The sequence below is a fragment of the Pogoniulus pusillus genome, chromosome 6 (genome assembly GCF_015220805.1).
Source record: "Pogoniulus pusillus isolate bPogPus1 chromosome 6, bPogPus1.pri, whole genome shotgun sequence".
Taxonomy (NCBI): Eukaryota; Metazoa; Chordata; class Aves; order Piciformes; family Lybiidae; genus Pogoniulus; species Pogoniulus pusillus.
The window spans coordinates 5,884,694-5,912,355 of NC_087269.1; the positions used below are offsets into that span (position 1 = coordinate 5,884,694).

General features: G+C 44.8%; 2 protein-coding genes across 4 annotated transcripts in view; one reads left to right on the top strand and one right to left on the bottom strand.

Annotated features, from left to right (window-relative positions):
• PDZD8 (PDZ domain containing 8) overlaps positions 1-13,273 on the top strand; it is a 66,079-nt gene extending 52,806 nt beyond the window's left edge. For all 3 annotated transcript variants that reach the window (XM_064144292.1, XM_064144293.1, XM_064144291.1), the window contains 2 exons: positions 6,490-6,652; positions 8,952-13,273. In XM_064144292.1, the coding sequence (XP_064000362.1) occupies positions 6,490-6,652; positions 8,952-11,134 (2,346 nt within the window). In that variant the 3' untranslated portion in view covers positions 11,135-13,273. The remainder of the gene's footprint in view (positions 1-6,489; positions 6,653-8,951) is intronic.
• Positions 13,274-14,406: 1,133 nt separating this feature from the next.
• SLC18A2 (solute carrier family 18 member A2) overlaps positions 14,407-27,662 on the bottom strand; it is a 37,423-nt gene continuing 24,167 nt past the window's right edge. Inside the window, exons 10-15 of the mRNA XM_064144295.1 lie at positions 23,041-23,119; positions 21,870-21,921; positions 21,404-21,467; positions 18,422-18,541; positions 17,026-17,159; positions 14,407-16,091 (exon numbers count right to left, since the gene is read on the bottom strand). Of these exons, the coding sequence (XP_064000365.1) occupies positions 15,984-16,091; positions 17,026-17,159; positions 18,422-18,541; positions 21,404-21,467; positions 21,870-21,921; positions 23,041-23,119 (557 nt within the window). The 3' untranslated portion in view covers positions 14,407-15,983. The remainder of the gene's footprint in view (positions 16,092-17,025; positions 17,160-18,421; positions 18,542-21,403; positions 21,468-21,869; positions 21,922-23,040; positions 23,120-27,662) is intronic.

Genomic DNA, 27,662 nt, shown 5'->3' on the forward strand with positions numbered 1-27,662 from the left:
CTTCTCTGCAGAAAGAGAACTTGCTTGTCAGTTTCGACTTGGGCTCAGCAGTAACCATTCTATTGGAACCAAGGGCAGTGTCTGGGCTCAGCCGAGCTGCTCAGCTGGGGCAGTTGTGGGGAGCAGCAGTGGGGCAGCTGCTGTGGCCTCCTTAGGGATGCTGGTACTCCTGGCCTGCCACTGGCAGCACCAAGCTCTTCCTCGGAGCACAGCTGCAGTGCGGATGCTGCTCTTGGCCCAGATCCAAGGGTTTGCTGAAGATTCCCAGACCAGGTTTCCTTTGGAAGCTCCTGCACATCTCAGAAGATGCACTGTGCTCCAATGTAACTCTGCAATTAGCATTTTGATGGCTCTAAAGAAAAAAACCTCCTCTGCTCCAGAATAAAATAAACCTATAAATAGTGCACTTATCCAGCATTTTTCCAGCAGAAATGTAACTTTTAAGCCCTTTAAAATGTGACTTTTAAGCCCATTAGTGAGAACTAAGAGTTATGATTTATGTTCATTAGAAAGTAGTATCATATATTTTATTTCCATGGAAACTGGCATCTGTGATGCATGTTACTGTAACTACAGTAGATAATAAATTTCCATTTTTTTACTTTTGATGGCAATATCCATGTCAGTAATCAGATGGTTAGTGCTGCTGAGAGTCTCAAAATGGACAAGATGTTTCTCTCTGTGCGAAGAAGAAAACTTTCCACCATGAATATTAACTTCCATTATGAACTTTTTACCTACCTAGTTGACAAATCTTTTGAATTTATTACATGAAGACAAATAGTAACAATTTTATCACTAATACATAGCTTGAAAGTACATAATTATAAGTAATTACTAGCTGGTTAATGGGTTTGCTTTTAATGTATACAGTTGGAAGCAAAAGTAACCCCAGAACGTATTAGTTTTAGAGATCACAGAATTAACCAGGTTGGAAAAGACCTCTAAGATCAAGTCCAACCTATCACCTAGCCCTTCTAATTAACTAAACCATGGCACTGAGTGCCTCATCCAGTCTCCTTTTAAACACCTCCAGGGATGAGGACTCCATCACCTGCCTTGGTGCAGCTTGAGACTGTCCTTTTATTCTGTCCCTAGGTACCTGGCAGAAGAAACCAAACCCACCTGGCTACAACCTCCCTTCAGGTAGTTGTAGAGAGCAATAAGGTCTCCCCTGAACCTCCTCCAGGATGAACACCCCCAGCTCCCTCAGCCTCTCCTCACAGGGCTGTGCTCCAGCGCCCTTACCAGCCTTGATGCCTATCTCTGGACACTTCCAAGCACCTTAACACCTTTCTTAAAATTAGGAGCCCAGAGCTTGACACAGTACTCAATATGTGACCTAACCAGTGCTGAGTACAGGGGTAGAATGACTTCCCTGGTCCTGCTGGCTACACTATTCCTACTGCTGGCCAGGATGCCATTGGCTACCTGGGCACACTGCTGGCTCATGTTCAGTGGATAACACCTTGGCTTGCCCTTTCTCTGGTGTGCAGTAAATAAACTCTTTTTGTTCCCACTAAACTCCTTTATCTGTAATTAGCATTGCAGCCATTTGTAGCAAATTTATACCAAGAAACCCATTAACTAGGTAAGCTTTTTATTGGTTTGGTGTCACCTCTGGTAATATTAATGAACTTTCTCTGTTCTTTCTAATACTCAGTTTCAGTAAGTATTTAAGTATTTGCTGTTAGACTACTTGAGGTTTCTATTAAATATTTATGTGATGATTGAGTCATGCTTGAGCAATATTGGCAGAAGCCTTTTTTCAATCAGAGACACAAATGGTGATAGAAGGTTGATTTTTATTTTTTTTTCATCCATCCTTCCCATTTTTTCAGGGCCAAAAGAAATTATCACTGATGGATTTAATAAAGACTCAAAGGATGTCAGTGAATAAGAGCACTTAAAGAGCAGCTCCATTGGCATTTGCACTAAATTGCTCACCATAGAAGAGCTCTATATAAAACTGAAGGTCTGCATTTTACCTGCTTCTGCCATTTTGAACGTAAATGCAGGTTTTCTGCTGCCTTGTTTGTCTTTTAACTCCTCAGTTCAACTCCTGTAATTGCTGTTTAGTAAGAATGCCTCAGCAATTTAGGGTAACTGCTAAACAGTTTAATGTTTGCATGTCACACAGCCTGTTTCACCACACAGTTGGAAGGTAGGCTTCCAGATATAGCTCGTTCATTCCTTCAGCAAGCAGGCTGTGCTGGATTTCACTGATGGCAGATGTTTTTAGTGCTCATCAGGCAGGCATGCAGATGTTTAAGGTTACTACCATGAATTGTCACATTTATTTCAGACAAACAGCACATGACAGCAAAGCTAAATGTGTGTAACATTAGTGGGTATTGTTGTGGCCTTAATGAATTTTTACTTTAAGTATGATCTGGGTACAATATGTAGCTCACTTCAGAATGAAATTGCCATCATATTTCGTAACTTTATTTTTTGTTTTGGTTTCTATAAGATATCATGTGGAAAGGGTGCAGACCACACCTGGAATACTGTGTCCAGCTTTGGGCTCCCCAGTTCAAGAGAGACAGGGAAGGAGTCCAGCAAAAGGCTGCAAGGATGATTGGGGGACTTGAGCATCTGCCCTATGGAGGGAAACTGAGAGCCCTGGGGCTGTTTAGTCTGGAAAAGAGAAGACTGAGAGGAGATCTGATCAATGTCTATAAATATCTGAGTGGGTGTCAAGTGGATGGGGTCAGTCGCTTTTTGGTAGTCAGCAGCAATGAATCACAGAATCAACAAGGAACAGTGGATGCAAACTGGAACAGAGAAGGTTTCACCTCAATATGAGGAGAAACTTCTTTACAGTGAGGGTAACAAAGCCCTGGAACAGTCTACCCAGAGAGGTTGTGGACTCTCTTTCTCTGGAGACCTTCAAAACCCCCCTGGATGTGTTCCTGTGCGGACTATGCTAGGTGATACTGATTTGGCAGGGAGGTTGGACTTGATGATCTCTGAAGGTCCCTTCCAACCTCTAAGGTTCTTTGTTTCCATGCAGAATGGAAAAGAATAAGCTCCCCACTGGCTTGCTATGTAAGGAATAAAAAATACCCATAAATACACTCCTTCTTAAAAGTGTTAAAAAACAAATTGCAAACAAACAAGAAAAACCTAAACCGTGAAACAAAACAACCAAACAAAACCACTCCACAAACCCACAAAGAAACCCCAAACTAAACATGAATACTGAAGACTTTATTGGAGATAATTGTTTCTGTAGTCAGCTGTTGATTTTATTATAGAATAAATTTGCATCTCAGAACTGCAGTTTAGTTTTGTAATTCTTAGAGTCATAGAATCAACCAGGTTGGAACAGACCTCGAAGATCATCCAGTCCAACCTAGCACCCATCCCTATCCAGTCAACTAGACCATGGCACTAAGTGCCTCATCCAGGCTTTGCTTGAATACCTCCAGGGACGGTGCCTCCACCACCTCCCTGGGCAGCCCATTCCAATGCCAATCACTCTCTCTGGCAACAACTTCCTCCTAACACCCAGCCTATACCTCCTCTGGCACAACTTGAGACTGTGTCCCCTTGTTCTGTTGCTGGTTGTCTGGGAGAAGAGACCAACCCCCACCTGGCTACAACCTCCCTTCAGGTAGTTGTAGACAGCAATGAGGTCACCCCTGAGCCTCCTCTTCTCTAGGCTAAACACCCCCAGCTCCCTCAGCCTCTCCTCATAGGGTTTGTGTTCCAGGCCCCTCACCAGCTTTGTTACCCTTCTCTGGACATGTTCCAGCATCTCAGCATCTCTCTTGAATTGAGGAGCCCAGAACTGGACACAGCAATCAAGGTGTGGCCTGACCAGTGTTGAGTACAGGGGAAGAATAACCTCCCTTGTCCTACTGGCCACACTGTTCCTGATGTAGGCCAGGATGCCATTGGTGAATGTTCACAGGGTAGGCATTAACAAAGTTTGAGAGAAAATATCATCTTTGAGTGGCTTTGAGAAATGCAGAAAATCAGTGGTGAAGCTTAGAAAATTATTGAAAGTCTGCTTCTTGAGAGCCTGGAATGGAATGGGTTGCCCAGGGAGGTGGTTGAGGCTCCCATAATTCTTACCCACAAGCTTTCAGTCTGTTCTGCCCCCTGCCTTGGACAGAACTCAGCACATTTCCATTGCTCTTGCACATAGAGGGCAATTCCCCCACCTCGTCTTGCTGGTCTATCCTTCCTGATCAGTACATAGCCATCCATGGCAACATTCCATTCATGGAAGCTGTCCCACTATTTTTCAGTGATGGTAATTATGTCATAGTCATTCAGCCTAAGACAGGTCTCCAGCCCCTCCTGCTTATTCCCCATGCTCTGTGCATTGGTGTGTGTTTCAGGGAGGGAGTTAGTCCATTAGCTTCCACTCTTGCTGTCTCATCATTCCCAGCCCCCTCCATGGCCTTCAACCTAGCAGTAAGCTTTGCATGTGCTGATTCATTGCTTGATCCCCGTGGTCCATCTCTGCAAGATTTAAAGAGTTCTTGTGTGTCCCCAGTGTCCTACAGGGTATCAGGCTGAAGGCTCCTATTAGCCTTCCTCCCTGATATGCCATATCTTGCCTTTTCTTCAGCACACAATTCATTGTTACCTACCTCCCCCAAGCCACCAGTGGAGCTGACACATGGCCCCACAGTTGTCTCAGGCTTGCTTGTAGTAAGCCTGGCTTCCACCCTCCCCCCTTCCAACCTAGTTTAAAGCATGGTTAATGATCCCAGCCAACTCCTGCGATATAAACCTCCTTTGACTTGGAGGGAGGTGCACCCCATCTGCTGCCAGCAGACCTGGTGTCATGTGAGGGGACCCATAGTCAAAGAAGCCAAAATCCTGTTGGAGGCACCAGTCTTGAAGCCAAGCGTTGAGCATGTGAATACTCCTCACTCTCTCTGGGTTGGTAGCTTCAACAGGGAGGATAGAAGAGGTGTTTAAAGCCAGGCTGGATGAGGCTCTGGCCAGCCTTATCTAAAGTAGGGTGTCCCTGCCCATGGCAGGGGGGTTAGAACTAGGTGATCCTTGTGGTCGCCTACAACCCTGACTTGCTGCTGTCCTTTAGCAAACTGTTGTGCAGCGTAGCAGTTTTATTTCTTTGAAGAAGTGAACAATTAGTGAAAAACCCAAGCTGTGGTGCTCTTACTGTTACAGGAAAGGAGTGAAAGCCATGCAGCTAAGAGCAGCCATGTACTGAAATAATCCACGTGGAAAGCCGATGTGCTAAACTGAGCAAACGAGCTCAGAAGAGGAGGATCAACTCCAAACAGTTCGAACACCCACGACTGGGTAGCAACAAAGTAAATGCTTGATGGAGGGAGAAGACTGCCTACCTAAACTCACTAAATTGAAACCAAATACAAAATGTCCTGTGGAGTTTTTCTACAAGCAGTGTCTGTCTCCTTCTTAGGAATCAAAAAAGAAAATTCCATTTCTGTCCTTGGAGCTGAAACAAACTATCAGTTCCCCTTTCAGACAGAGAGAATACCCTTTGGAGGAATGCTAGCAGACAGTCATTTAAGACAGTTCAGAAGAAATATGCTTTAAGGAAAAAATGTAATTTTCAATTAATTGAGGGCCTTTATGAAGAAAATGTTGCCAAATATCTCAGGCATTGAGGTGTGTAAATAATTGACCACTAAGATATAGTCTTCAATAGAGACTTTGAAGTGATAAGGGATCTGTGCATGAGTGTGGAATTAAATTCTTCTACAGGAGTTGCACCTGAGGAGGAGTAATAACAACAGCAATATATTTGAGGTCATTAACTTTTGTCTTGTAACTTTTGTCTTGTATTTATTTTGCCAGATAAATTTAAGGAAGGGGTTCTGAGTCTAAGCTATTGTTAATTTAGATTTGTTCTAAATGTGCTTTAACAACCTGTAAATATGTAAGTTTTTTCACTCAAAGCACCTTTTTTGTGGACTACTAAAGAGCTACTCACAGTAACAGGTTTTACAACACACATGTTGTATATTCAAAGTGATAGCTTTGGGGTTGGTGGCACAGTGCTCCTTTTTAATGAAAGGTCTTCCCAATAAACTAGGTGATGGAGTCAGTTTGGTTATAGCTTTGTTAGGCCTGGACTTTTGCAGAGGTGAGCCATGCTTTGCCTTTCCTGCTGGTTGTATTTGCACAGGGCAGCTCAATAATGTTGTTAATTGTATATAAACTACTGCACAGATGTGTACACAAATACATCTACCTCTGTATATTGGTTTTGCTGACAGTTCCTTGCACTGCTTCCTTGTTTTGGTGTATTTGGCTCCTCAGAGGTGGTGGCATTCAGTTCTGTCTTTCTCCACAGGTGTAAACTGGATTGCCAGAGAATTAATCCGTTATGGGATAATCTGCTTAATGAAGACAATGTCTGTCCTGATGTAAATGTTTAATAATACCATTTGTAGGATCTTATTAAAATGCTAGTTAGTTACCAGGAATCCATTGCAGTCAGCTTAATCACCATACTTTGAACTTCTTTCTCTCTAGGCAGAGCTAGTGAAAGGGAACCTGCAGAGTGTTGGCCTCACACTTCGCCTTGTGCAGTCCAAAGAAGATGATGCAGGACATGTTGTCATTGAAACGGTGACTCCAAACTCACCTGCTGCGGTTGCTGATCTACAGAGGGGAGACAGACTTCTAGCAATTGGCAGTGAGTAATGTGTCAGCTTTTGAAATAGCCATCATCTTGCAGACCTGGAGGATGTCTGCATACAGCTCAGCAGTTCAGGGGAGAGGGACCTGGCTGTCCTGGTGGGTAGAAGGACAACTGTGAGCCAGCAGTGTGCGCTTGTGGGCAGGAAGGCCATGGGCATTCGGGGGTGTATTAGAAGGTGTGTGCTTGGCAGGTTGAAAGAGGTTCTCTTCCTCCTCTGAGGGAGGCCACAACTGGAATATTGTGTCCAGTTCTGGGCCCCTGAGTTCAAGAAGAACCTCAGAGAACTGCTTGAGAAAGTCCAGTGGAGAGGCATAAAGATAATTAAGGGAATGGAACATCTCCCTTATGAGAAAGGGGAACAGTGTCTCTTTAGCTTGAAGAAGAGGAATTTAAGGGATGACCTTCATTCATATTCATAAATGTGGAGGGTGAGTGGTGGGAGGGTGAAGCCAGGCTCTGCTTGGTGATTCAAAATGACAGGACAAGGGGCAGTGGGTGCAAGCTGGAGCAGAGGATGTTCCATGTGAACATAAGGAAAAGCCTTTTCACTGTGAGCGTGAGGAAACACTGGAGCAGGCTACCCAGAGAGGTTGTGGAGTCTCCTTCGCTAGAGACATTCAGAACCTGCCTGGATGCCTTCCTGTGTGACCTACTCTAGGTGATCCTGCTTGGCAGGGGGTTGGACTTGTTCTCTTGAGGTCCCTTTCAGTTTCTAAAGTTCTGTGATTTATGCAATGGCCACTGCAGGTTATCATTCACTTCATTGGTTTTCTTGCATATTCTTCTTTTGCCAAGTAATGAAAAAACAAAGCCAAACCTCCAAAAACAAAACAAAAAGTTGTATTAATATTTGAATGTAAATATGTTTTAACTGTTCCAGTAGCAATACTTTGAGGGTCTCTATTTAGTTTCTTCCAGTGATAAAACATGCTTAGTTCACAAAGAAGACCATAATGTTTTACACCTTAGGTCTGCACATGTGACTGTGAACCTAAAGGTACTAAATGGAATATAGAACAAGCAGTATAAACATTCTTCAGTAACAGAGTAATTGTCTGCAATGTCTGAGTGATCCTAGAAGACTCACTGAATATTCAGTAGTTTATTTTCCATACTTTTGATTACAATTTTTACCAGCTCTGGCATGTAGGAGCCTAAATTTTCCAACTTAGAATCATAGAATGGTTTAGGTTGGAAGGGGCCTCAAAAATCATCCAGTTCCAACCCTCTGCCATAGGCAGGGACACATCCCGCTAGAAGAGATTGCTCAAAGCCTCATCGAACCTGGCCTTGAACACTGCCAGGGAGGGAGCAGCCACAACCTCCCTGGGCAACCTGTGCCAGTTTTTCACCACCTTCACTCTAAAGAACTTCTTCCTAACATCGAGTTTCAATCTCCCGTCTGGCAGTTTAAACCCATTACTCTTCATCCTGTCATTACAAGACCTTGTCAATAGTCCCTCCCCAGCCTTCCTGTAGCCCCCTTCAGATACTGGAAAGCCACTCCAAGCTCTCCTGGAAGTTTTCCCTTCTCCAGGCTGAAGAGCCCTAACTCTCATAGCCTGTCCTTGTAGCAGAGCTGCTGCAGCCCCTTGAATTTCACTGGGAAGTTCAAATTTGCAGCAAGAGCAAGGTTGAAAATGTTAGCATAAAAATCAATGTCACTCTTAAGTGTTCAGCATCAGTAACAAACAGCAAGGTGGAGTGGCTCCTGCAGTGATATGTTTGTGTGATTAAAGTGGGATGGATCCATCTGTTAGATTTCAGTTTAGCTCCTCTTGTAGGATCACAGGTCATTAATAAAGAGCTGCAACACAAGCCCTTGGCCAGACTGTCTGAGTCAGAGTGATCTGAACATTGTGCAAGAGAAAAGAATGAGAATTTGCATATTAGAAGAAGCAAGGAAACAGGGCCTTGTTATCTGATGAATATGCTAAGACTGTTGCTCCCCGGGAAGCAGATGTGGCAGACAGAATTTAGATTAGAAGAAAAGACGATTTTGCATGTGATAAAATGACTAATCAATAGGTAAAAATTTTAACCCTTCTGACAGTATATATATCCCTGTATGTTGCCTAATGAAATCAGAACTTAGCTTGCATGAAGCTGGCTCCCTGTCCCTTCGTTGCAGCATCCTCTGACATAGTGTTGCTCACGACTAAAAGCAGTTAATTCCTAGCACCACTATTAAAGATCTAAACATTTACCAACTGTGTTTCGGGGAAAGGGGTTTGGCCGCGTAGATTGCTGCAATAATTGTAACAATTTCTGTCTCTCTTTAATTTTTTAATAGGCGTTAAGATCACATCAACTGTCCAAGTGTTGAAGCTGATCAGACAGGCTGGTGACAAAGTTTTAGTCTTCTATGAAAGGCCTGTGGGGTACAATCAGCACGGCTCAGCACTGCAGGATGGATTTGGGCCCTTAGAAGACACTACCTTCTTGACACAACCAGAAGATGACCAATCCAGTCTGTCAGCTGATGTCGATAGTAGAGATTTTGATTCAGAGTTTGAGGACTTAGCTTGTGAAACACCTGACCAAAAAGAGGATCTGCCTCCAACTCCAAGTCCCAAACGTTCGGCAGCCATACTTGCTGCTAAGCCCCTTGGAACTATATCTCCCATTCTGAATCGAAAGCTTCACTTAGGAAGTTACCAGACGACATCAAAAACACAACAAAAAGATGGAGCTAAAGCGGCAGCACCCAAAGCTGCTGAGAGTTCAGATGCACCACAGCTATCGGGGAAACAATCACAAGGATCCATTACTAAACCTCCAGTGCCACCCAGGCCGCAGAGTAAGCTGAGTTTGCCTGCTAGTGAGACTCCAAACGTGTTAGAAACTGGAGGTGCATCTGCTGAAAAACCAGAGAGGCCACCTCCACCTATGAATATTGGGGATAAGTGTACAGAGAAGGTAACAAAGAATAATGATCAGGTGGAAGACCCAACAGTAACAAAAATGGTAGCGGCATCGAAACAAGATGCATTGAAAGATGGGCTTCCAGAAAACACACGTGGAGATGACCATAAACCGTGGGAATCACCAGAAATTCCTTATAAATCCCGGCAAGGCCGATGGCCAAAGTCGAGAACATCTTCTTGTCTGTTTGAAGTAGAAGGATACCATAAGTACCTTAATGTTGCACTGTGGTGCAGAGACCCTTTCAAAGCAGGTGGTTTCATCTGCTTAGGATATGCAAGCATAAAACTTGAAGAAATTGCTTTAGATTGTATAGCTACATCCTCAATGGAGTACAGTAGAACATGTAAGCTGGATGCTCCTGCACCCAAAGCCGTGGTCACAAGAACAGCATTGAGGAATTTGACAACCCATAAGGGGTTCAATGAGAAGTTTTGTTACGGCGACCTAACTTTGCACTTCAAATATTTAAATGAAGGAGAAACGGATGATTCAAGCGTCCTCCTGGAGAAAGAAAGAGAATGTCACTTGGAAGAAGAAGCTCATGCCCTTCAGAAAGAGGATTCTTACTCGGGGCCAGCTGTGCTCCCAGAGAACAAGCATAACTTTCAAGACACTCAGTTTCAGAATCCAACTTGGTGCGATTATTGCAAAAAGAAAGTGTGGACTAAAGCAGCTTCGCAGTGCATGCTCTGTGCTTATGTTTGCCATAAAAAGTGTCAAGAGAAGTGTCTGGCTGAGACACCCTTTTGTGTAGGAGCTGAAAAGCGACTCGATCGGACTGCGGGAGGTTGTAGAGCGGAAGGACAGGAGCCTCCCCAGGCTGCCTCTTCTCGTGTTGATTCGGAGTCTAAATCTGTTAACAGAACTACAGGTTTGACCAGGCATATCATCAACACGAGCACTCGCTTGTTAAACCTGCGCCAAGTCCCCAAAGCTCGCCTTTCCGAGCAGGGAGCGGAGGTGGTGGAACCCTCACCAAAGCACACGCCAAACACTTCTGATAACGAAAGCAGCGATACCGAAATCAGTGGGCCAAGCAGTCCTTCCAAACGCGCGTCAGGCACTGGCATCAAGTTGGTCCGAAAGGAGGGTGGTCTAGACGACAGCGTCTTCATTGCTGTCAAAGAGATTGGCCGCGACCTCTACAGAAGCTTACCCACGGAGGAGCGCTTCCAGAAATTAGAATTTATGTTGGATAAGCTGCAGAACGAGATAGACCAGGAGCTGGAAAATAACAATTCCCTCGTTAAAGAAGAGAAAGAGACAACTGAGGCAAGGAAAAAAGCCCTGATCGCTGCTGCGCTGGCTAAGTCAGGTGAAAGACTGCAGGCCCTTACGCTGCTGATGATCCACTACAGGGCAGGCATTGAGGATATTGAGTCTTTGGAGAACATGTCCCTGGAGCGGCAGTCCAGGAGAGTGACTAAAGAGTCAGAGGAATCCAGCGTAGCAGAGGAAATGGATAACGAAGATGTCAGTCTGACGGAGGCGCCAACATTCAATATCATATCAGAAGAAGCAGTCGACCCACCTCAATCAGTAGATTGAGCTCTACATCTTTAGCCTTCAAAGGACTTGACTAGAAGAATACTTTGCACTTAATTACAAACACAAGGCCAATTAAATCAAAACACTGGTATGACATACGCCTCCTGCTTCTCCACGGTTACTTGCCTGTGTAAGACTACAGCTAATAAATGGTTCTCCTCCAGCTAACAGCACCATCATTTTTGTTAAACTGTGCTGGTTAAAACAACATTTTTGGGGGGGGGGTTTATATTGGAAATTTATTTTTAATAACTTATTTTTATTTTTTCTAATTATGGAACCTTAACCATTTCACATTACTGCGTGTGGTGTCCTCAAGGTATTACTTACGCTCCACTTCTGCCCCCCCCCCCTTTTTTTTTCTTGCCCCCCCCTTTTAACTTTTTGTTTTCAACAGGAAACTGTCAGGATTTTCAGAGCATTTAGTGTTCATTTTGTGATTGGGAAAAAAAAATCATCATAAGCTTGTTGCATGCCTAAGCTGATGACTGACACAGAAGTCACTGAGGGACCAGGCTTTGAAATGATGATCACAGTTCTATTGTATTGCCTTCTAGGTAGTTGTGTCTCGTCACCAAACATATCCTGAAAGCAAACAGATGCTCTTTCATTTCTGTCTGTTAGGAATAGTTACTGAAGTTACGATGCTGCATATCATTTGTTCTCCATATTTATTTTTTGTTGTTTGAATAAAGGAACTTTTCATAGTTTGTGTTGTAATCAACATGAAACCTAGTAAAAGAAAAGAAAAATCCTCTTCAGACCTTTTAGGTTGTCATATCCTGATTGAATAATGCTACATATCAAAGTCCATACCAGTATATTGGTATAGGTGAATTGGGAATGTCTTCGAGGGAAGAGGCTGGTTGCCTCCCAGAGCAAAATTGTATGTTTAAGTGTTGGTGTATTGTCTGATAAGCTGCTAAAAAAAAAAAAAAGAGAGGCAAATAGTTGTGTTTTAGTGCTAAGAAGGAAAACATTAATTCTTCTATGGTACTAATCGTGAATCTCGAGGGGAAAGGTTGGTAGGACTACATTCCTGGTGTAATCTTTGCTTCATGCTTACCTGTATATAGTTGAAAATAAAGAATACCACAGAAACCAAGAATATCTTGACTTAATGATATCTGACTGGGTGGCAGCTGCACACATCTGCAGAAGATCTGCCTCATATTGATTTTTTTTTTGTTGTTGGCTATTATTTTATCCTGAGAATAAGCTTTAATAAAATAGTTTTGCTAAATTATCAACTTCTTTGCATTGTGTTTTATTTTTTTTTTAAACTCTTTGTATTGCAGTAATTGTCTTGAGGCCACTGCTTAAAGGGGAAAGCTTTGGAAGGAAGCCACATAGCTGACATGAAATAAAACCTGCTGATTGTTGGACTGTTTGGGCTTTGCATTCCTTCTATTTGCGTACTTATTTATTCTGCAGGGTTTGATAATAGGTATAGAGAACTTTATAAAATGCTAAGGATATTTGTTTGGATTTTTTTAAGGCCTCCTGGAGTGGATTAGAAGGGGAGTGGTTAGTAGGTCGAGAAAGGTTCTCCTTCCCCTCTACTTCGCCCTGGTGAAGCCACATCTGCAATATTTTCTCACGTTCTGGCTCCCTTAGTTCAAGAAGGACCTCAGGAAAGTGCTTGAAAGACTCCAGTGCAGAGCCACAAAGTTGCTAAAGGCAGTGAAACCTTATGAGGAAAGGCTGGGGGAGCTGGGGCTCTTTAGCTTGGAGGGGAAGAGACTGGGGAGTGAACTCAGTCATGTTTATAAACTTGTGAAGGGCAATGTCAGGAGGATAGAGCCAGGCTCTGCTCAGTGATGCCCAACGGTAGGACAAGGGGCAGTGGGTGCAAGCTGGAGCATAGGAAGTTCCACGTTAACAGAAGCAAAACCATCTTCACTGTGAGGATGACAACAGGCTGCCCAGAGAGGCTGTGGAATCTCCTTCCCTGAATGTGGGTAGCTAGGGCCCAGCGGCCGGAAGATATCGCGCTGTACGGGAAGATAGGGCCCCTCTCCTTATTGCCATAACCAATAATATCTAGTTAATGATGTAAGCAGGCGGAAATGATGTATTATTCCACACTATATAACCCAGCGTTGCACACTGAATAAACACCATTTGCTTTCCACCGCATCGGTGTCTGTGGGCTGATGGTCCGCGCGGCCGAGGATGAGCCGCTGCGTCGTTACCGAACCAGGTCGCTGCGCGCCGCAAGGCAGCACCTGCAGATACTCCAAACCTGCCTGGCTGCCTTCCTGCGTGACCTACTCTAGGTGATCCTGCTGTGGCAGGGAGGTTGGACTGGGTGATCTCTTGAGATCCAACCCCTAACATTCTGTGACTTTTGAAGGGCTTTTCCAACCGTAGTGATTCCGCAATAAGCTGTGTTACTGCTTCTCTCCAAACGCTTCTGATTTGAAGGAAGGGTTTTCATCCATTCAAAAAGAACACAGCTGAAAAAAACCATCCCTACTCCATCTGCCGGTGGGTTTTCCAGATCACTAGTAGGATGTACTGGTTGCCCTCTCAACACCTTTTAAGCCTCTTAAAAAGCTTTCTCAGAATCCTCAGGCTTTTATTTAAAGACCATACAGGGGTGCTGCTCGTTGTGGCCTCAGCTGGTTCCCAAGTGCTCAAGCCCGTGACAGACTGATTTTGGAAGCCATCTAAGTTTGCTAAACAAGTTGCTTGCAATGACTTGGGGCGTGAAGCACCTCTGCTATGAGGCCAGGCTCAGTGAACTGGGGTTGTTCAGCCTGGAGGAGGCTCTGGGGATATCTAATAGCATCCTGCTACTACCCGAGGGACCTCAGTAGGATGGAGATAGACTGGTTGCAACAGCTTACAGTGATAGAACAAGAGCAATGGCTGCAAAATAGAGAAGAGCAGACTTGGATTGGGATGTTAGGAACAAGTTCTGCACCACGAGGGTGGTGGCACACCAATAGGTTGCCCAGGGAGGTGGCTGAGGCCCCACCCCTAAAGACACTCAAGGTGAGGCTGGACAGGGTTCTGAGCAATCTGATCTAGTTGAGGCTGTCCCTGCTGGCTGCAGAGGGGATTGGACTGGATGACCTTTGGAGGTCCCTTCCACCCCAGACCATTCTATGATTTATGATTTCAAGTGACATTTTTTCTCCTAAGTTACACATGAACTAGAAATGAGAAGTGCTTGCCCACAACTTGGATCTGTTAGCTTCTCCCCCTCCCACTCCACAGCACGCAGTAAACCACAGTGTATAAGGCAAATGATGAGGGGAGGATCCTTTGTGTTTTAATTATCCTTTATTACAGTAGATCACGAACTTCTTTCAGAGAACTTTGTTTTAGTGTGGCCTGAATGCATCATCAGTGACAAAGCAATGCTTGAAGTGTGATCCACTCTGCTTTTTGTTATTTCCTCACCATTGGATATAGGCTTTACAAAACTATAGGTAAGCATAGTAGCTATGCTGTCGTACATAAAACATCTGCAATTACATGAAAGAAGGCACATAAAGATCTTAATTTTACAAATGAAAAGGTACACCACAGTTGCTATAGATGGTGGGAGTGTTTCAAGATGGTGGGAGTGTTTCAAAATGCTTCCTTTCAAAGTCTGGCCTTTGATTTTCTCAGTGCAGAGAGGGACTTCCTGCTAGCAGTGCTTTACTTGCATTAAACTGTGTGCCAAAACGTCAAGAAATGGTCTCTTTCTCAAATTATTTTTAGCAAAGGTGATATTTTAACTCATTTTCCAAAACTAGCTCTCTGTGGAGTGTCTAGATGTGTTTGCCAGTGCAAGTAAACCAGGTTTTTGTTTGGACTGCTTAAGTTACCAACTTACTTTCAGTGTAGACTAAGACTCAGTCCTGTGGCTTTGCTTAACCAGCTGCTTAAGCAGCATCTAAAATAAAAAGGAAAGACAAATATAAAAGGCATTCTCATGCTGGTCTTATTCCCTGCAAGGGAAAGGGACTGAACATTCACAGCCAGGTGTTTTGCTCACTGTCTGGTGTTTAGGGAGGTTCCTGTTACACAACTGCTTAGCTAATTAAAACGTCATTAATAGTGCTGGCTAAGGGTAATGCACTTAGCTATTTAAAACGTTATTTCCCCAGCCTTGCTTGAGTGGTTCAGGAAGGGTTCAGGGGGGTGGTGGAGTCTCCCTTGCTGGAGATATTCAAAACCCACCTGGCTGCATTCCTGTGTGATCTGCTCTAGGCAGGAGGGTTGGACTGGATGATCTTCCAAGGTCACTTCCAGCCCCTGACACTCTGATTCCTTTGTTTTAAATTGGCAAGGAAGTTGTGCCTTTTATTTTACTCATATATGACCTAAAGTTGATCCAAAAGGTGGTAGCAATGTCCACAGTCTGGATTCCTGCCTTCAGCTCCTCTCCCTGTACTTACAAATACACAATTTCAAAGGATGGGATTTGGATGTATTAGGTTTTTTTTTTTACTTTTCCCCTTCCACACTCTTGACAGCAACTCATGACCCCAAACAAAACAGTAAGTATTGTATGTCAGTGAGTTGACTTTAAAAGCCAAAAATAGTTAAAATTCACCTTTGTACAGGTTTCTTCTACACAATGAATAAAAAATAGTGTAATATTCAATAAAATTCAATGCACAAAGTAAAGATCAATGCTGTACAAACCCTCTACAAAAGCTTTCCCTCCCCTTACAAGGTGGTTAGCAGCCTGCTTCTTGTAACCATGGGCAATGAATTCTATACCTTTGGGGTTTGTGACCATTTTGCTATCAAATGTAGAGTACAACTAAAACCTAGATCTAGATGAGATGTTTCACATGAAACACTGCATTTTGTACACCAAAAACGTGTCATATGGCTTTTCATCTTACTCATCACTTTCATATTCTTCTTCCTCACCTATGGGGTAGGACTGAATATTGTTCTGGGTGTACATTTTTGTTTTCACAGGACAGTTGTGATCCATGAGTATTGCCTAAAAGAAAGCAATGAGTGTTAGTATTAAGAGAGCCACAAAGATGCTCAGAGGGCTGCAGCAGCTCTGCTATGAGAGTTGGGGCTCTGCAGCCTGGAGAAGGGAAGACTTTAAGGAGACCTTGGAGTGGCCTTCCAGTATCTGAAGGGGACTACAGGAAGGCTGGGGAGGGACTATTGACAAGGTCTTGTGATGACAGGATGAGGAGTAATGAGTTTAAAGTGGCAGAGGGGAGATTTAAACTAGATGTTAGGAGGAAGCTCTTTGCAGTGAGGGTGATGAGACACTGGCACAGGTTGCCCAGGGAGGCTGTGGCTGCTCCCTCCCTGTCAGCATTCAAGGCCAGGTTGGATGAGGCCTTGAGCAACCTGTTCTAGTGGGAGGTGTCCCTGCCTGTGGCAGGAGGTTGGAAATAGATGATCTTTGAGGTCACTTCCAACCTAAACCATTCTATGATTCCATGAAAAAAATAGGAAGCAAAATATACTGTAGAGAACTATGGGGAAAACAAAGAGCACCACCCCCCCAAGAAACAACCAAACAAAGCCAGGCTGAGATACATGAAGGAATAAACTAAAATTGGTCAATACAGCTCTGGCAATTCAAGTAAAACAAAACTGCCTTTTATGCTGTTGCCACCACAGGTGATGCTGTTGTAGATGAATGAATGCTGCACCCTGTTCTGTGGTAATCGAGTTTGTGACTTTGTAACATGTAACTAATGAAAAGCTTTTCTTTAGGCACTGAAAAGAAGGGGGAGATCATTCCAGAGAGAGTGCATGAGGTGGAAACAAACTGTGGAGCTCCTATTTTGGGGAGGTTAGAGACAAAGATGCAGGAATAAGTTACCTTTTCCTTTTTTTTTTCCCCACTAAAGAAGAGCAAACCCATACCAAGCCCAAACAAAGAAGCTTACCAAAGACATTATGCTTACCATTTTCTCCTCTTTGGCAGGTGGGCTTCGAAGGAAAAAGCAGAGGGGAGCAAAGAGGATATCCACGATCCCTATAATTGTCATGAGCCAAGGAAATCCGATGGCCTTTGCAATAGCACCGCCAGCAGAGGGACCTGGTGTGAACGAAACCCCAAACCTCTTCTGAAGATCACTCAGACACGAAATTTTGCAGCAGCCACTTGCAACGACACTAATTTTATATGCACGACTCCTGCTTTACAAATTGATTTGAGGGATGGGAGGACATGTTTGTAATTATAGCATAAAATTGCCCTGGCTCCTTCCTCCACACCCTGCTTTGGCTGAAGAAATTAGAGATGCTTCTAGCCAGAGTGCATCTGTATTGTGCTCTCAAGGAGGAAGGGGGTCAGTGGGGAGTTACTCCCTTCACAGACTGTTAGGAGCACATCTGGAATGTTAGGTTTTAGATGGTCCAAGGCCCCTTTCTGAGCGATAGCAAGAGTGCCTGACTCCTTCAAGCCTCTTTCAGCTAATGAAGCTACACGGCAAAGAGGGGCAAAAGATGCCTCTGCTTTAGTCTGTCCTAGAAAACAGAAAGCCCTTGTGGCAGTTTGAGGCTGAGTGGTGCCTTTAAGAACCACAAAGTTACTGACCTCCAGAAGGTGCCCTGTATGGTGTATTTCATGCCCATAAGTCCTACCTCCCTATAAATCTGGCTGCAAAGTTATTTTCTTCCTCTTTCTTCCCTCTCTTCTCCCGTGGCAGGCACCTCTCTTACCTCCTGGCATTTTTGTTGTGCAATTACAGCCTAGGCATGAGTGGTGTAGTGCAAACTTGATGGGCTTCTGGAGGGAGAAACGAGGGAGGACAGTTTGGATAGGGCCAGCCTGAATCAGCCTAGCAACGGGGAGGGGGAAAAAAAAACACTGTGGCTTATGGTAAACCCCAGATGGGGTTTTGGTTTGATTTGGTGGAGGTTTTGTGTCACTGGGGTTTATGGTAAACTCCAGATGGGGTTTTGGTTTGATTTAGTGGAGGTTTTGTGCCACTGTGGTTTATGTTAAATTCCAGATGGGGTTTTGATTTGATTTGGTGGAGGTTTTGTGTAAAGCTTTGGCTTAATAAGCTTCTGTGTTAAAGCCAGATATCTTTGTATTTTGTGTGCTTTGCTATGCTCACCACCATGTAGAACTGTAACATCCTAGCTTGTGAATTGCTTCTCCATTTCAGCTTTCCTATAGCGTCCAATCCATTGTGTGAGCATTATCCTTTTGCCCCTTTTGGAGCAGCAGAGCAACCTGTCTGCTCATCAAACCACAGGACCCCTGCACAGAGAGCCTGTGAACGCCACTGGGATTCACACCTGGCACCCCAGCACATCCTCCCTGTTTCCTCCAGGGTGCTTTGTACTTACCTATGGCAAAGCCCATGCAAAAGGCAACATCAGCTATTGCGTACACGCTGCCGTAGACTGAGACGTGGCGCAGGTCTACCAGGTAGCCCATAATAGGCATCATGGAGGAGTCCACCATGCCTGCTCATGAGGAAGGGAAACACATTTCAGCAAAATACTGCTGCCTTCTTTTGCTGCCTTCTTTCTTTTAACATCTTGAGTCCTGCGCTTGGGAAGGAACAACAAACTGCACCAGTGCAGGCTGGCTAGAGAGCAGCCCTGCAGAGAAGGACCTGGGAGTGCTGGTAAATAAGAAGCTGTCCATGGCACAGCAATGTGCTCTTGTGGCCAAGAAGGAAAATGAGATCCTGGAGTGCATTAAGAGAAGTGTGGCCAGCAGATCAAGGGAGGTTCTCCTCTCCATCTACTCTGCCCTGGTGAGACCTCAGCTGGAATATTGCCTTCAGTTTTGGGCTCATCTGTTCATGAGGGACAGGGATCTACTTGAAAGAGTCCAACAGAGGGCTACAAAAATGATGAAGGGGCTGGAGCACTGCCCTGTGAGGAGAAGCTGAGGGACATGGGGCTGTTTGGTCTGTTGAAGACAAGACTTAGAGGGGGTTTAATCAATATTTATATATATCTGAAGGCTGGGAGTCAAGAGGGAGGGGACAAACCCCTCAGTTGTGCTCTGTGATAAGACAAGGGGCAATGGGTATAAAATACATCACAGGAGGTGCCACCTTAACATGAGGAAGAACTTCTTTAATGTAAGGGTCATGGAGCACTGGAAGAGGCTGCCCAGAGGTGGTGTGGAGTCTCTTTCTCTGGAGACTTTCAAGCCCTGTCTGGATGTGTTCCTATGTGACCTGAGCTAGATTCTCTGGTCCTGCTCTGGCAGGAAGGTTGAACTCCATTATCTACATAGGTCACTTCCAACCCCTATCATCCTGTGACGCTGTGGTCTTGTCTGCCTATGTGCTAAAAGGGGATACAAAAGCAACTAAGGAGAGGTTGAGTCTTAAATAAGTTCAGATTCTTAAAAATCTGAGTTACCTTATTCTTCACTGACTCTGGTAGCTGTGCTTTTTGTGATCTTTCCAGCATCTGAGGGCATGCATGGGGGTGTATGTCATGCTTGCCAGAGATGCAAACTTACAGCACATCAAATGCTTCCCAGGAGCTGTCAGTGCAAAGGCTCTCACCACATATGAGCAGCAAAGCAGCTGTCATTTGGGGGGAAGCTATTTTGTAGGAAGCTACATTTACCATAGGTCTGCAAGACTGCATTAGCTTCCAGTCAATAAGTTATTACAGTGCTTTTAAGATATCTTTTAAGCCACACTCTCAGAAATAGCAAGAAATGGCACAAGGCAGCTGACAGCATTGCCAAGATACTGGGGATCTGTAGTTGTGCTGCAGCTTCTTTCCTAACCACACATTCCTGTGTCAAGGTGCCCCTGAACACTTACTGACCAGCCAAGCACTAAAAACCAATCCATGGACACCACTCCAGCCCAACTGTGTGGTCCAAGATAAGCAAAGTTTACACAGATAGAGAAGAGACTTGGAGATTCCTGCTTGATGAACAAAACAAATAAGCCTGTTGAGTGTTTTTAGGTTTGGTTTGGTTTTTTTTATAGAATCATAGAATGTCAGATGCTGGAAGGGACCTTGAAATCTCATCCAATCTGACCTCCCTGCCAGAGCAGCATCACCTAGAGCAGATCACACAGAAACACGTCCAAGGCAAGTCTTGAACCTCCAAGAGAGGGAGAGTCCACAACTCCCCTGAGCAGCCTGTTCCAGGGTTCTGTCACCCTCACAGGGAAAAAATTCTTCCTCATGTTTAAATGAAAATTCCTATGCCTCAGCTTCTACCCATTGCCCCTTGTCCTGGCATTGGGCATCACCCAGCAGAGCCTGGCCCCAGCCTCCTGGCACTCACCCTGCACATCTTTATAAATGTGAATGAGGTCACCTCTCAGTCTCCTGCTCTCCAAGCAGCACAGCCTCAGCTCCCTCAGGCTCTCCTTGCAACAGAGATGTTTCATTCCCTTCATCATCTTTGTGCTTCTGCACTAGAATCTCTCAAACAGTTCTATGTCTCTCTTGAACTGAGGTACCCAAAACTGGACACAGCACTCCAGATGTGGCCTCACCAGGGCAGAGTAGAGGAGCAGGAGAACCTCTCTCAACCTACTAACCACAGCCCTTCTAATACACCCCAGAATGGCATTGCCCCTCCTGGCCACCAGAGCACACTGTTAGCCTATGGTCAGCCTCCCATCAACTGGGACCTCCCAAATGCTTCTCTCCTTTGCTGCCTTCCAACAGATCGGTCCCAAACCTATCCCGATCCCTGGGCTTGTTCTTTCCCAGGTGCCAGACTCTACACTTGTCCTTGTTGAATTTCATTCAATTTCTTCCTGCCCAATCCTGCAGCCTGCCCAAGTCTCACTGAATGGAAATGTTTATGTATTTTATTTTTCCACAAGGGGAAGGACTGTGGGGGTTTGGACAGCACATGGCTTAGCTTCTGCAAACAATGTATATATCCACAGACAGGTTGAAAGATCTTTTGTAGGTCAGGGGAGCAGTTTTGGACAGACAAACTTCAGAATCCAGTTTAACAGCAGCCACAGCACCACCCTTTAATCCTTCTTGTTCTACCTGCCAGTGTGGGGCAGAGCTCAGAGAGACCAGGAGGGCACCAAAACTGATTTCCCATGTAACTTCATACATAACCCACAGACTTACAAGAAGTAATCTTTCTTGTTCTACCTACCAGTGTGGGGCAGAGCTCAGAGAGACCAGGATGGCACCAAAACTGATTTCCCATGTAACTTCATACATAACCCACAGACTCACAAGAAGTAATCTTGTTCTACCTACCAGTGTGGACCAGAGCTCAGAGAGACCAGGATGGCACCAAAACTGATTTCCCATGTAACTTCATACATAACCCACAGACTCACAAGAAGTTATAGTGATTTTTCTTACCAATAGCAAATCCAACTCCAAAATTTGGTGCTATGAGCCCATAAATGTTCTTAGCAAATGGTACCTGTAAAGGAAATTTCAGGCAGTTAATTCTGTCACACTGCACATTGCTGATGAGGTTTGTTGTCATTTTCTAAGGTAAGCTGTCAGAGTAGTGATGACATTCTTGGTACAGATGGATTCTTCTGGGCCACAACAGTGCCATTATACCACTGACACATTTACTATTCTAAGCAAGAATAGGCTGTTGAGTGACAGCTCAGAAAGCCAGGATTATCCTCCTCCTTTCACAACCAGCCTTCCTTCAAGATAATTTAAGCACTGAAATGTGAAAGCAGTCAAAACTCTGATCTGCAACCTGTTAACTGCACACTGCTTAATCACCTACATATAAAGCAGAAACTTCAGCAAAATCTCAGAGGGAAGCACATATTTGAAGATAAGGACACAAACACTTAGAACTTACACATAAAATACTGATTCCCACGATGAGCATCCCAAGCAAAGCACAAAGCCACCTGTCAGAGGAAAAACAGCACTCAGAGGCTGGTGGTACTGAGATGTCAGAAGACAGAATCACAGAATTATTGAGGCTGGAATGGACCTCTGAGATCATCAAGTGCAGCCTATGACCTAACACCACCACATTGAACAGACCATGGCAACAAGTGCTACATCCAATATTTCCTTAAGCATCTCTGGGGATGATGATGACTTCACCACCTCTCTGAGCAGTCCATTCCAGCATCTAATTCCCCTTTCCATCAGGAAGTGCTTCCTAACATCCAACCTAAACCTCCCCTGATGCACCTTCGGGCCATGCCCTCTCATCTTGTCACAAATTGCCTGGCCCTCATCTGATTACAACTTCTCTTCAGGTGGTTATGGAGAGTGATAAGGTTCCCCCTGAGTCTCCCCTTCTCCAGGCTGAAGTGATCTTCAGTATTTCAAAGTCACAGGATCACAGGATGTCAGGGGTTGGAAGGGACCCAAAGAGGTCACCGATTCCAACTCCCTGCCAAAGCAGGACCATACAATCTAGCTCAGGTCACACAGGAACACATCCAGACAGGCCTTGAAAGGCTCCAAAGAAAGAGGCTCCACAAATTCTCTGGGCAGCCTGTTCCAGCGATCTGGGATCCTTGCAGTAAGGAAGTTCCCCCTTGTGCTGAGGTGGAATGTCCTATGTTGCAGCTTATATCCATTGCTCCTTGTCCTATTCCAAGGAGCAAGTGAGCAGAGCCTGTTCCTCCCAACCCTCAGATAGTTATAGACATTTATTAGATTCCCTCTCAGTCTTCTCTCCTCCAGACTAAACAGCCCCAGATCCCTCAGCCTCTCCTCATCAGGCAGTGCTCCAGTCCCCTAATCATACTTGTAGCCCTCTGCTGGACCTTCTCCAGCAGATCCCTGTTCCTCTTAAACTGGGGAGCCCAAAACTGAATGCAGTACTCAAGATTGGGTCATGGATGAAGTGCTGAGCTGCACAGCCAAAGCAGCAACATATTCAAACCCAGGTAATTTTTCCCCCCTGTACAACAAACTTTAATAACTTCTACCATCAATAAACTGTGCTGCTGAGCACTGTCAATGGTACCTGAAGTGGAATGTTATTAGTGCTTTTAAATGAAGCATACCTTCCCATCTTGTGTGCCAGCATCCCAAAAAGATTAGTTCCAATGAGATAAGAGATACTGGCTGGAAGAAAAGCAACGCCTGTAAAATATGAACAAGATGTTTTATCAGCCAGGGGTTTAGCGAGGTGTTAGGACAAAATAATAAGCCCCAGCCCCTGCCATTCTGATTTGAAGGCATCTAATAGTGCCTTTGTGCACAGCCCAGAGAATCAAATATCCGGTGTGCTGCAGCCCTCTCATGAAATCTAAGGGCATCATCTCTGAAATGCAGAAGCCACGATATGATGCCTGTGAAAAGAGTTTTTCAGCATCAGCTACAGAATTGGTTTGGGAGAAGGGATGGAACTAAGCAAAAGGTTTATAACTCCAATAAGCTTTGGGATAGGTCAAGGATAGCAGCTCTTTCTCAGCTGCATGGCTTATGCAACATATGCTCAGCACATGCAGCATGCCTGTGATGGTCAGGGGTGGGTGAATTCCTCGCTGGAGGAATGCTGCTGTGGCTTTGCGAGTTGCTGTGCTGCTCCCACCGCATAAATACAGCAAGGCTTTGTGTTTACAGTCAGTTTCATAGACTCAAGGCTGGAAGGGACCACAAGGATCATCTAGTTTCAACCCCCTGCTATGGGCACAGACACCTCACACTACATCAGGCTGTCCAGAGCCTCATCCAACCTGGCCTTAAACACCTCCAGGGATGGGGCTTCGACCATCTCCCTGGGCAACCTGTTCCAGGCTCTCACCACCCTCATGCTGAAGAACTTCTTCCTAACATCCAACCTGAATCTATCCATTTCTAGCTTTGTTCCATTCCCCCCAGTCCTGTCACTCCCTGACACCCTAAAAAGTCCCTCCCCAGCTTTCTTGTAGGCCCCCTTAAGATACCAAAAGGCCATGATAAGTTCACCTTGGAGCCTTCTCCTCTCCAGGCTGTACAGCCCTGACTCCTTCAGTCTCTCCTGTAACACCATGATATGATCCTTGGTCAAGCAGCAACCAAAGCCAAGTTATTGGTTGGACTTGGTGATCCTGAGGGGCTCCTCCAATCTGAATGTTTCTGTATATCAATAATGATTTTAAGGTTTCTTCAACTTTAAATGGGTTTGAAATTGCTTAGCCAAAATATTTACAGTCAAAGTTAATCTATTTTACCATTTAAATTAAAAAGTTATTGGGTTAATTTTTTCCCCCCCAGAAAAACTAATCATCAGTAATGACTTTCAGAGTAAATTCCTTCTGACTCTGATGGGAGGGCCCAGGTACCCTCCTACCTCCTCCATGTCCACTCAGAATAACATACTCTTGGGACCAGCAATTCTTCCTAGTCTTGAGGTTTACACAGCAGGGGTGTAGCTGGCATAGGTAAGTGCTGGCTGGCATAGGTGCTGGATGCTGTCCTGAGGTATTCCTGGTTTAAAAGCCAGTTCCAGTCTATACTTGAGGATTCATCTTCTCCCTACACAGATGTCACAGGAGAGCATCCAGCTTGGGAGAAAGCATTGGAGGGAAAAATGCTAATGGAGAGCATGGGGCTGCCTGGAGAGCAGCAGGGAGGATGATGCAGGGATGTGTGCAAGCAAAGACTGCCCCCAGGGAAAAGATTGTATGGAAAACATCCAAGAGGCAGAGAAGCAGGGAGACTGTGCTTAAACCTGCATCCTTCTGCAACGCTCTTGAGTGGTTTGTGTGCCTTAGAAGAAATAACACATAGTATTTTTTTGTTGTTCAATTTTGTGTCTTCTTGGGAGAAATGGTCAACTGACAAAATTGGGAAAGGCTGACTAATCAGTGCACACCACAAGCCTTCCCTTTGGTGCCTGTCAAATCAGGCAATTCAGATTTAGACAGCAGCCACATTACACACCACAATCAAACCACTCCCTTTAAGTGTGTATGCTCCTTGTCTTTCACCAAGGCAACACAGACTTTCTCATTTCCTGCCTATCCATCTTCCTTCCTATCTCTCTGATATTCATAAGAAAAAAAAAACAAAACCCAATCATTCAAGAGGTAATTTTTAGCACAGCAATATCCTGTGATTAAAATTTTGATTGGTTACAGTGGTGATGCTGGAGGAAACCTTTTCACCTATGTAATCACAACTACTTTGGTACTGCTCAGGGCTATCTTTTCATACCAAAGGGTCACTTATGGCAGACCTTGACCACTGACAAAGAAGGAACTACTGCCAAGGCCAGTTTAATAAGACTTGCAGGGTGGTGTGTCAGCTGGGGTACACTGAAGCAGAATTGTAATTTGCTAAACAAGCTTTATGCACAGTCACATTAATTGATCAAATCAAGGTTCTTTATACCTTCTTCAGATCATGCTTCAAACAGTTGGATCTCCACATCACCCGAGATAATAATTTGCTTAAACCCCTACAGTTCAAGTTACAATTTAAGAGGCTTAAAAACTTTAATTAATGCTGTCAAAACAGACAAAGCATAATGGAGTCAATTACTCCTATCATTAAGGGATAAAATTAGTCCCAATTTAAAATGGATATTTTCCTTCTAGGAAATCTCTATTCAGCTAAGAGATTTGTAAGACTCATTGCTGTTGCAGCAGCAATATGAAACTCTACTGAAGGGGGCAGATAAGCAATCTTCCTTTCTCCTTCCTCAGGTTTAAAATAGCTAAGTTTGTGTACTAATTTTGCTGTATTACAGGCCAGTAATCATTACCATGTTCAGTAGTACAGCAGCACAGCAAAGACTGCTACCTATGGCCACTCCAGATCTGAGCTGCCTTAATTAGGACTAGGGTTTGTGCTTTCTATGCAGTGTATGTAAGGACACCAACATAAACAGTGAGTAGGGATCACAGAAGCACAGAATCACAGAATATGAGAGGTTGCAAGGGATCTCCAGAGATCATCCAGTCCAACCTCCCTACCAAAGCAGGGTAGCTCACACAGGAATGCAACCAGGTGGATTCAGAAAGTCTCCAGAGAAGGAGACTCCACAGCCTCTCTGGGCAGCCTGTTCCAGGGTTCTGTTTCCCTCACTGTAAGGAAGTTTCTCCTCATATTGAGCTGAAACCTTCTCTGTTCCAGTTTGTAGCTGTTGCTTCTTGTCTTATTGCTGCTGACCACTGAAAAGAGCTTGGCCCCAGCCACTTGACACCCACCCCTCAGATGTTTGTACACATGGATCAGATCTCCTCTCAGCTTTTTCTTCTCCTGACTAAACAGCCGCAGGGCCCTCAGTCTCTCTGCACAGGGGAGGTGCTCAAGTCACCTACTCATCCTCGTGGCTCTCTGCTGGACTCTCTCCAGCAGGTCCCTGTCTCTCCTGAACTGGGGAGCCCAAAACTGGACACAGTATTCCAGGTGTGGTCTCGCCAGGGCAGAGTAGAGGGGAAGAAGAACCTCCCTAAACCTAGGGATATTGGTCAGATGAAAGCTGAACCTTCTTTTTCACTCAAGTGCCCTATGCTGACATTAAAATCACCCTAAGGAAAGGTCACAGCACAGACCATTTGTAAACATGCAGACATATCCTGTGTTTCTAACAGTAACTCTTGCCTGTATCCAAGATGATTCACGTTAACCTCCTGCACACAGTTTGGGAAGTTTAACCTGATACATGGGGCAGAGGACACTGAAGACACTCAATTCCCAAGACTGGCCCCCTGTTCTACATTATAAGGTGGTCCAGTTTGGGGCTCTCTCATTGCTTTCTGTGGAATGATATGACTAAAGTGAACACTGAAAGGGTGTCACATCTGTCAGACTCAAGGGAAAGTGCTGCTCCTGTTCTTCACAGCCACAAGTTAGGTAAACCCCATCTTTATTTCCACATTGCCAGGAGTAGCCCTGGTTAGAGCATCTGCTGGCATGAGCATGCTTTGCATCAAATACTGCACCAACTGCAGCTTTCTCTCTCTGCCTGGTCCTGGAAATTAAAACTAGGAACTTTTCCCTTTGGAAAAATGCCCAGACAAATTGTTTTGCTTCAATGGCCTGCTCCTGTGACTCAGTTATCATCCCTCAGCTGCCCCAGCCAACACTTACCACCAGAACTGCTGGAGCTCCTAAAGGAGCTGGGGTGAAGCACAGTGCCATGGCTGCCTGCAGCTATTTCTCCATGCAATGAGCATTGCCCATTTCTGCATCCTGTTTTTCTTACAAGCTGATGTTTGCATGTTTGCAACTGTTCAGGCCTAACATTGTGCATCTATTTCCCCTTCCAATGAGTGTTGCCCATTTCTGGAGGCTGAGTTTCCTACAAGCTGATGTTTGCATGTTTGCAACTGCACAGGCCTAACATTGTGCATCTGTTTCCCCATGCAGTGAGCATTGCACATTTCTGGAGCCCGATTTTCCTACAAACTTATGTTTGCATCTGTGCAGGACTAACATAGAATCATAGATTCAACCAGGTTGGAAAAGACCTCCAGGATCATCCAGTCCAACCTAGCACCCAGCCCTGTTCAATCAACTAGACCATGGCACTAAGTGCCTCATCCAGGCTTGTCTTCAACACCTCCAGGGATGGCGACTCCACCACCTCCCCGGCAGCCCATTCCAATGGGAAATCACTCCTAACATCCAGCCTATACCTCCCCCAGCACAACTTGAGACTGTGTCCCCTTGTTCTGTTGCTGGTTGCCTGGGA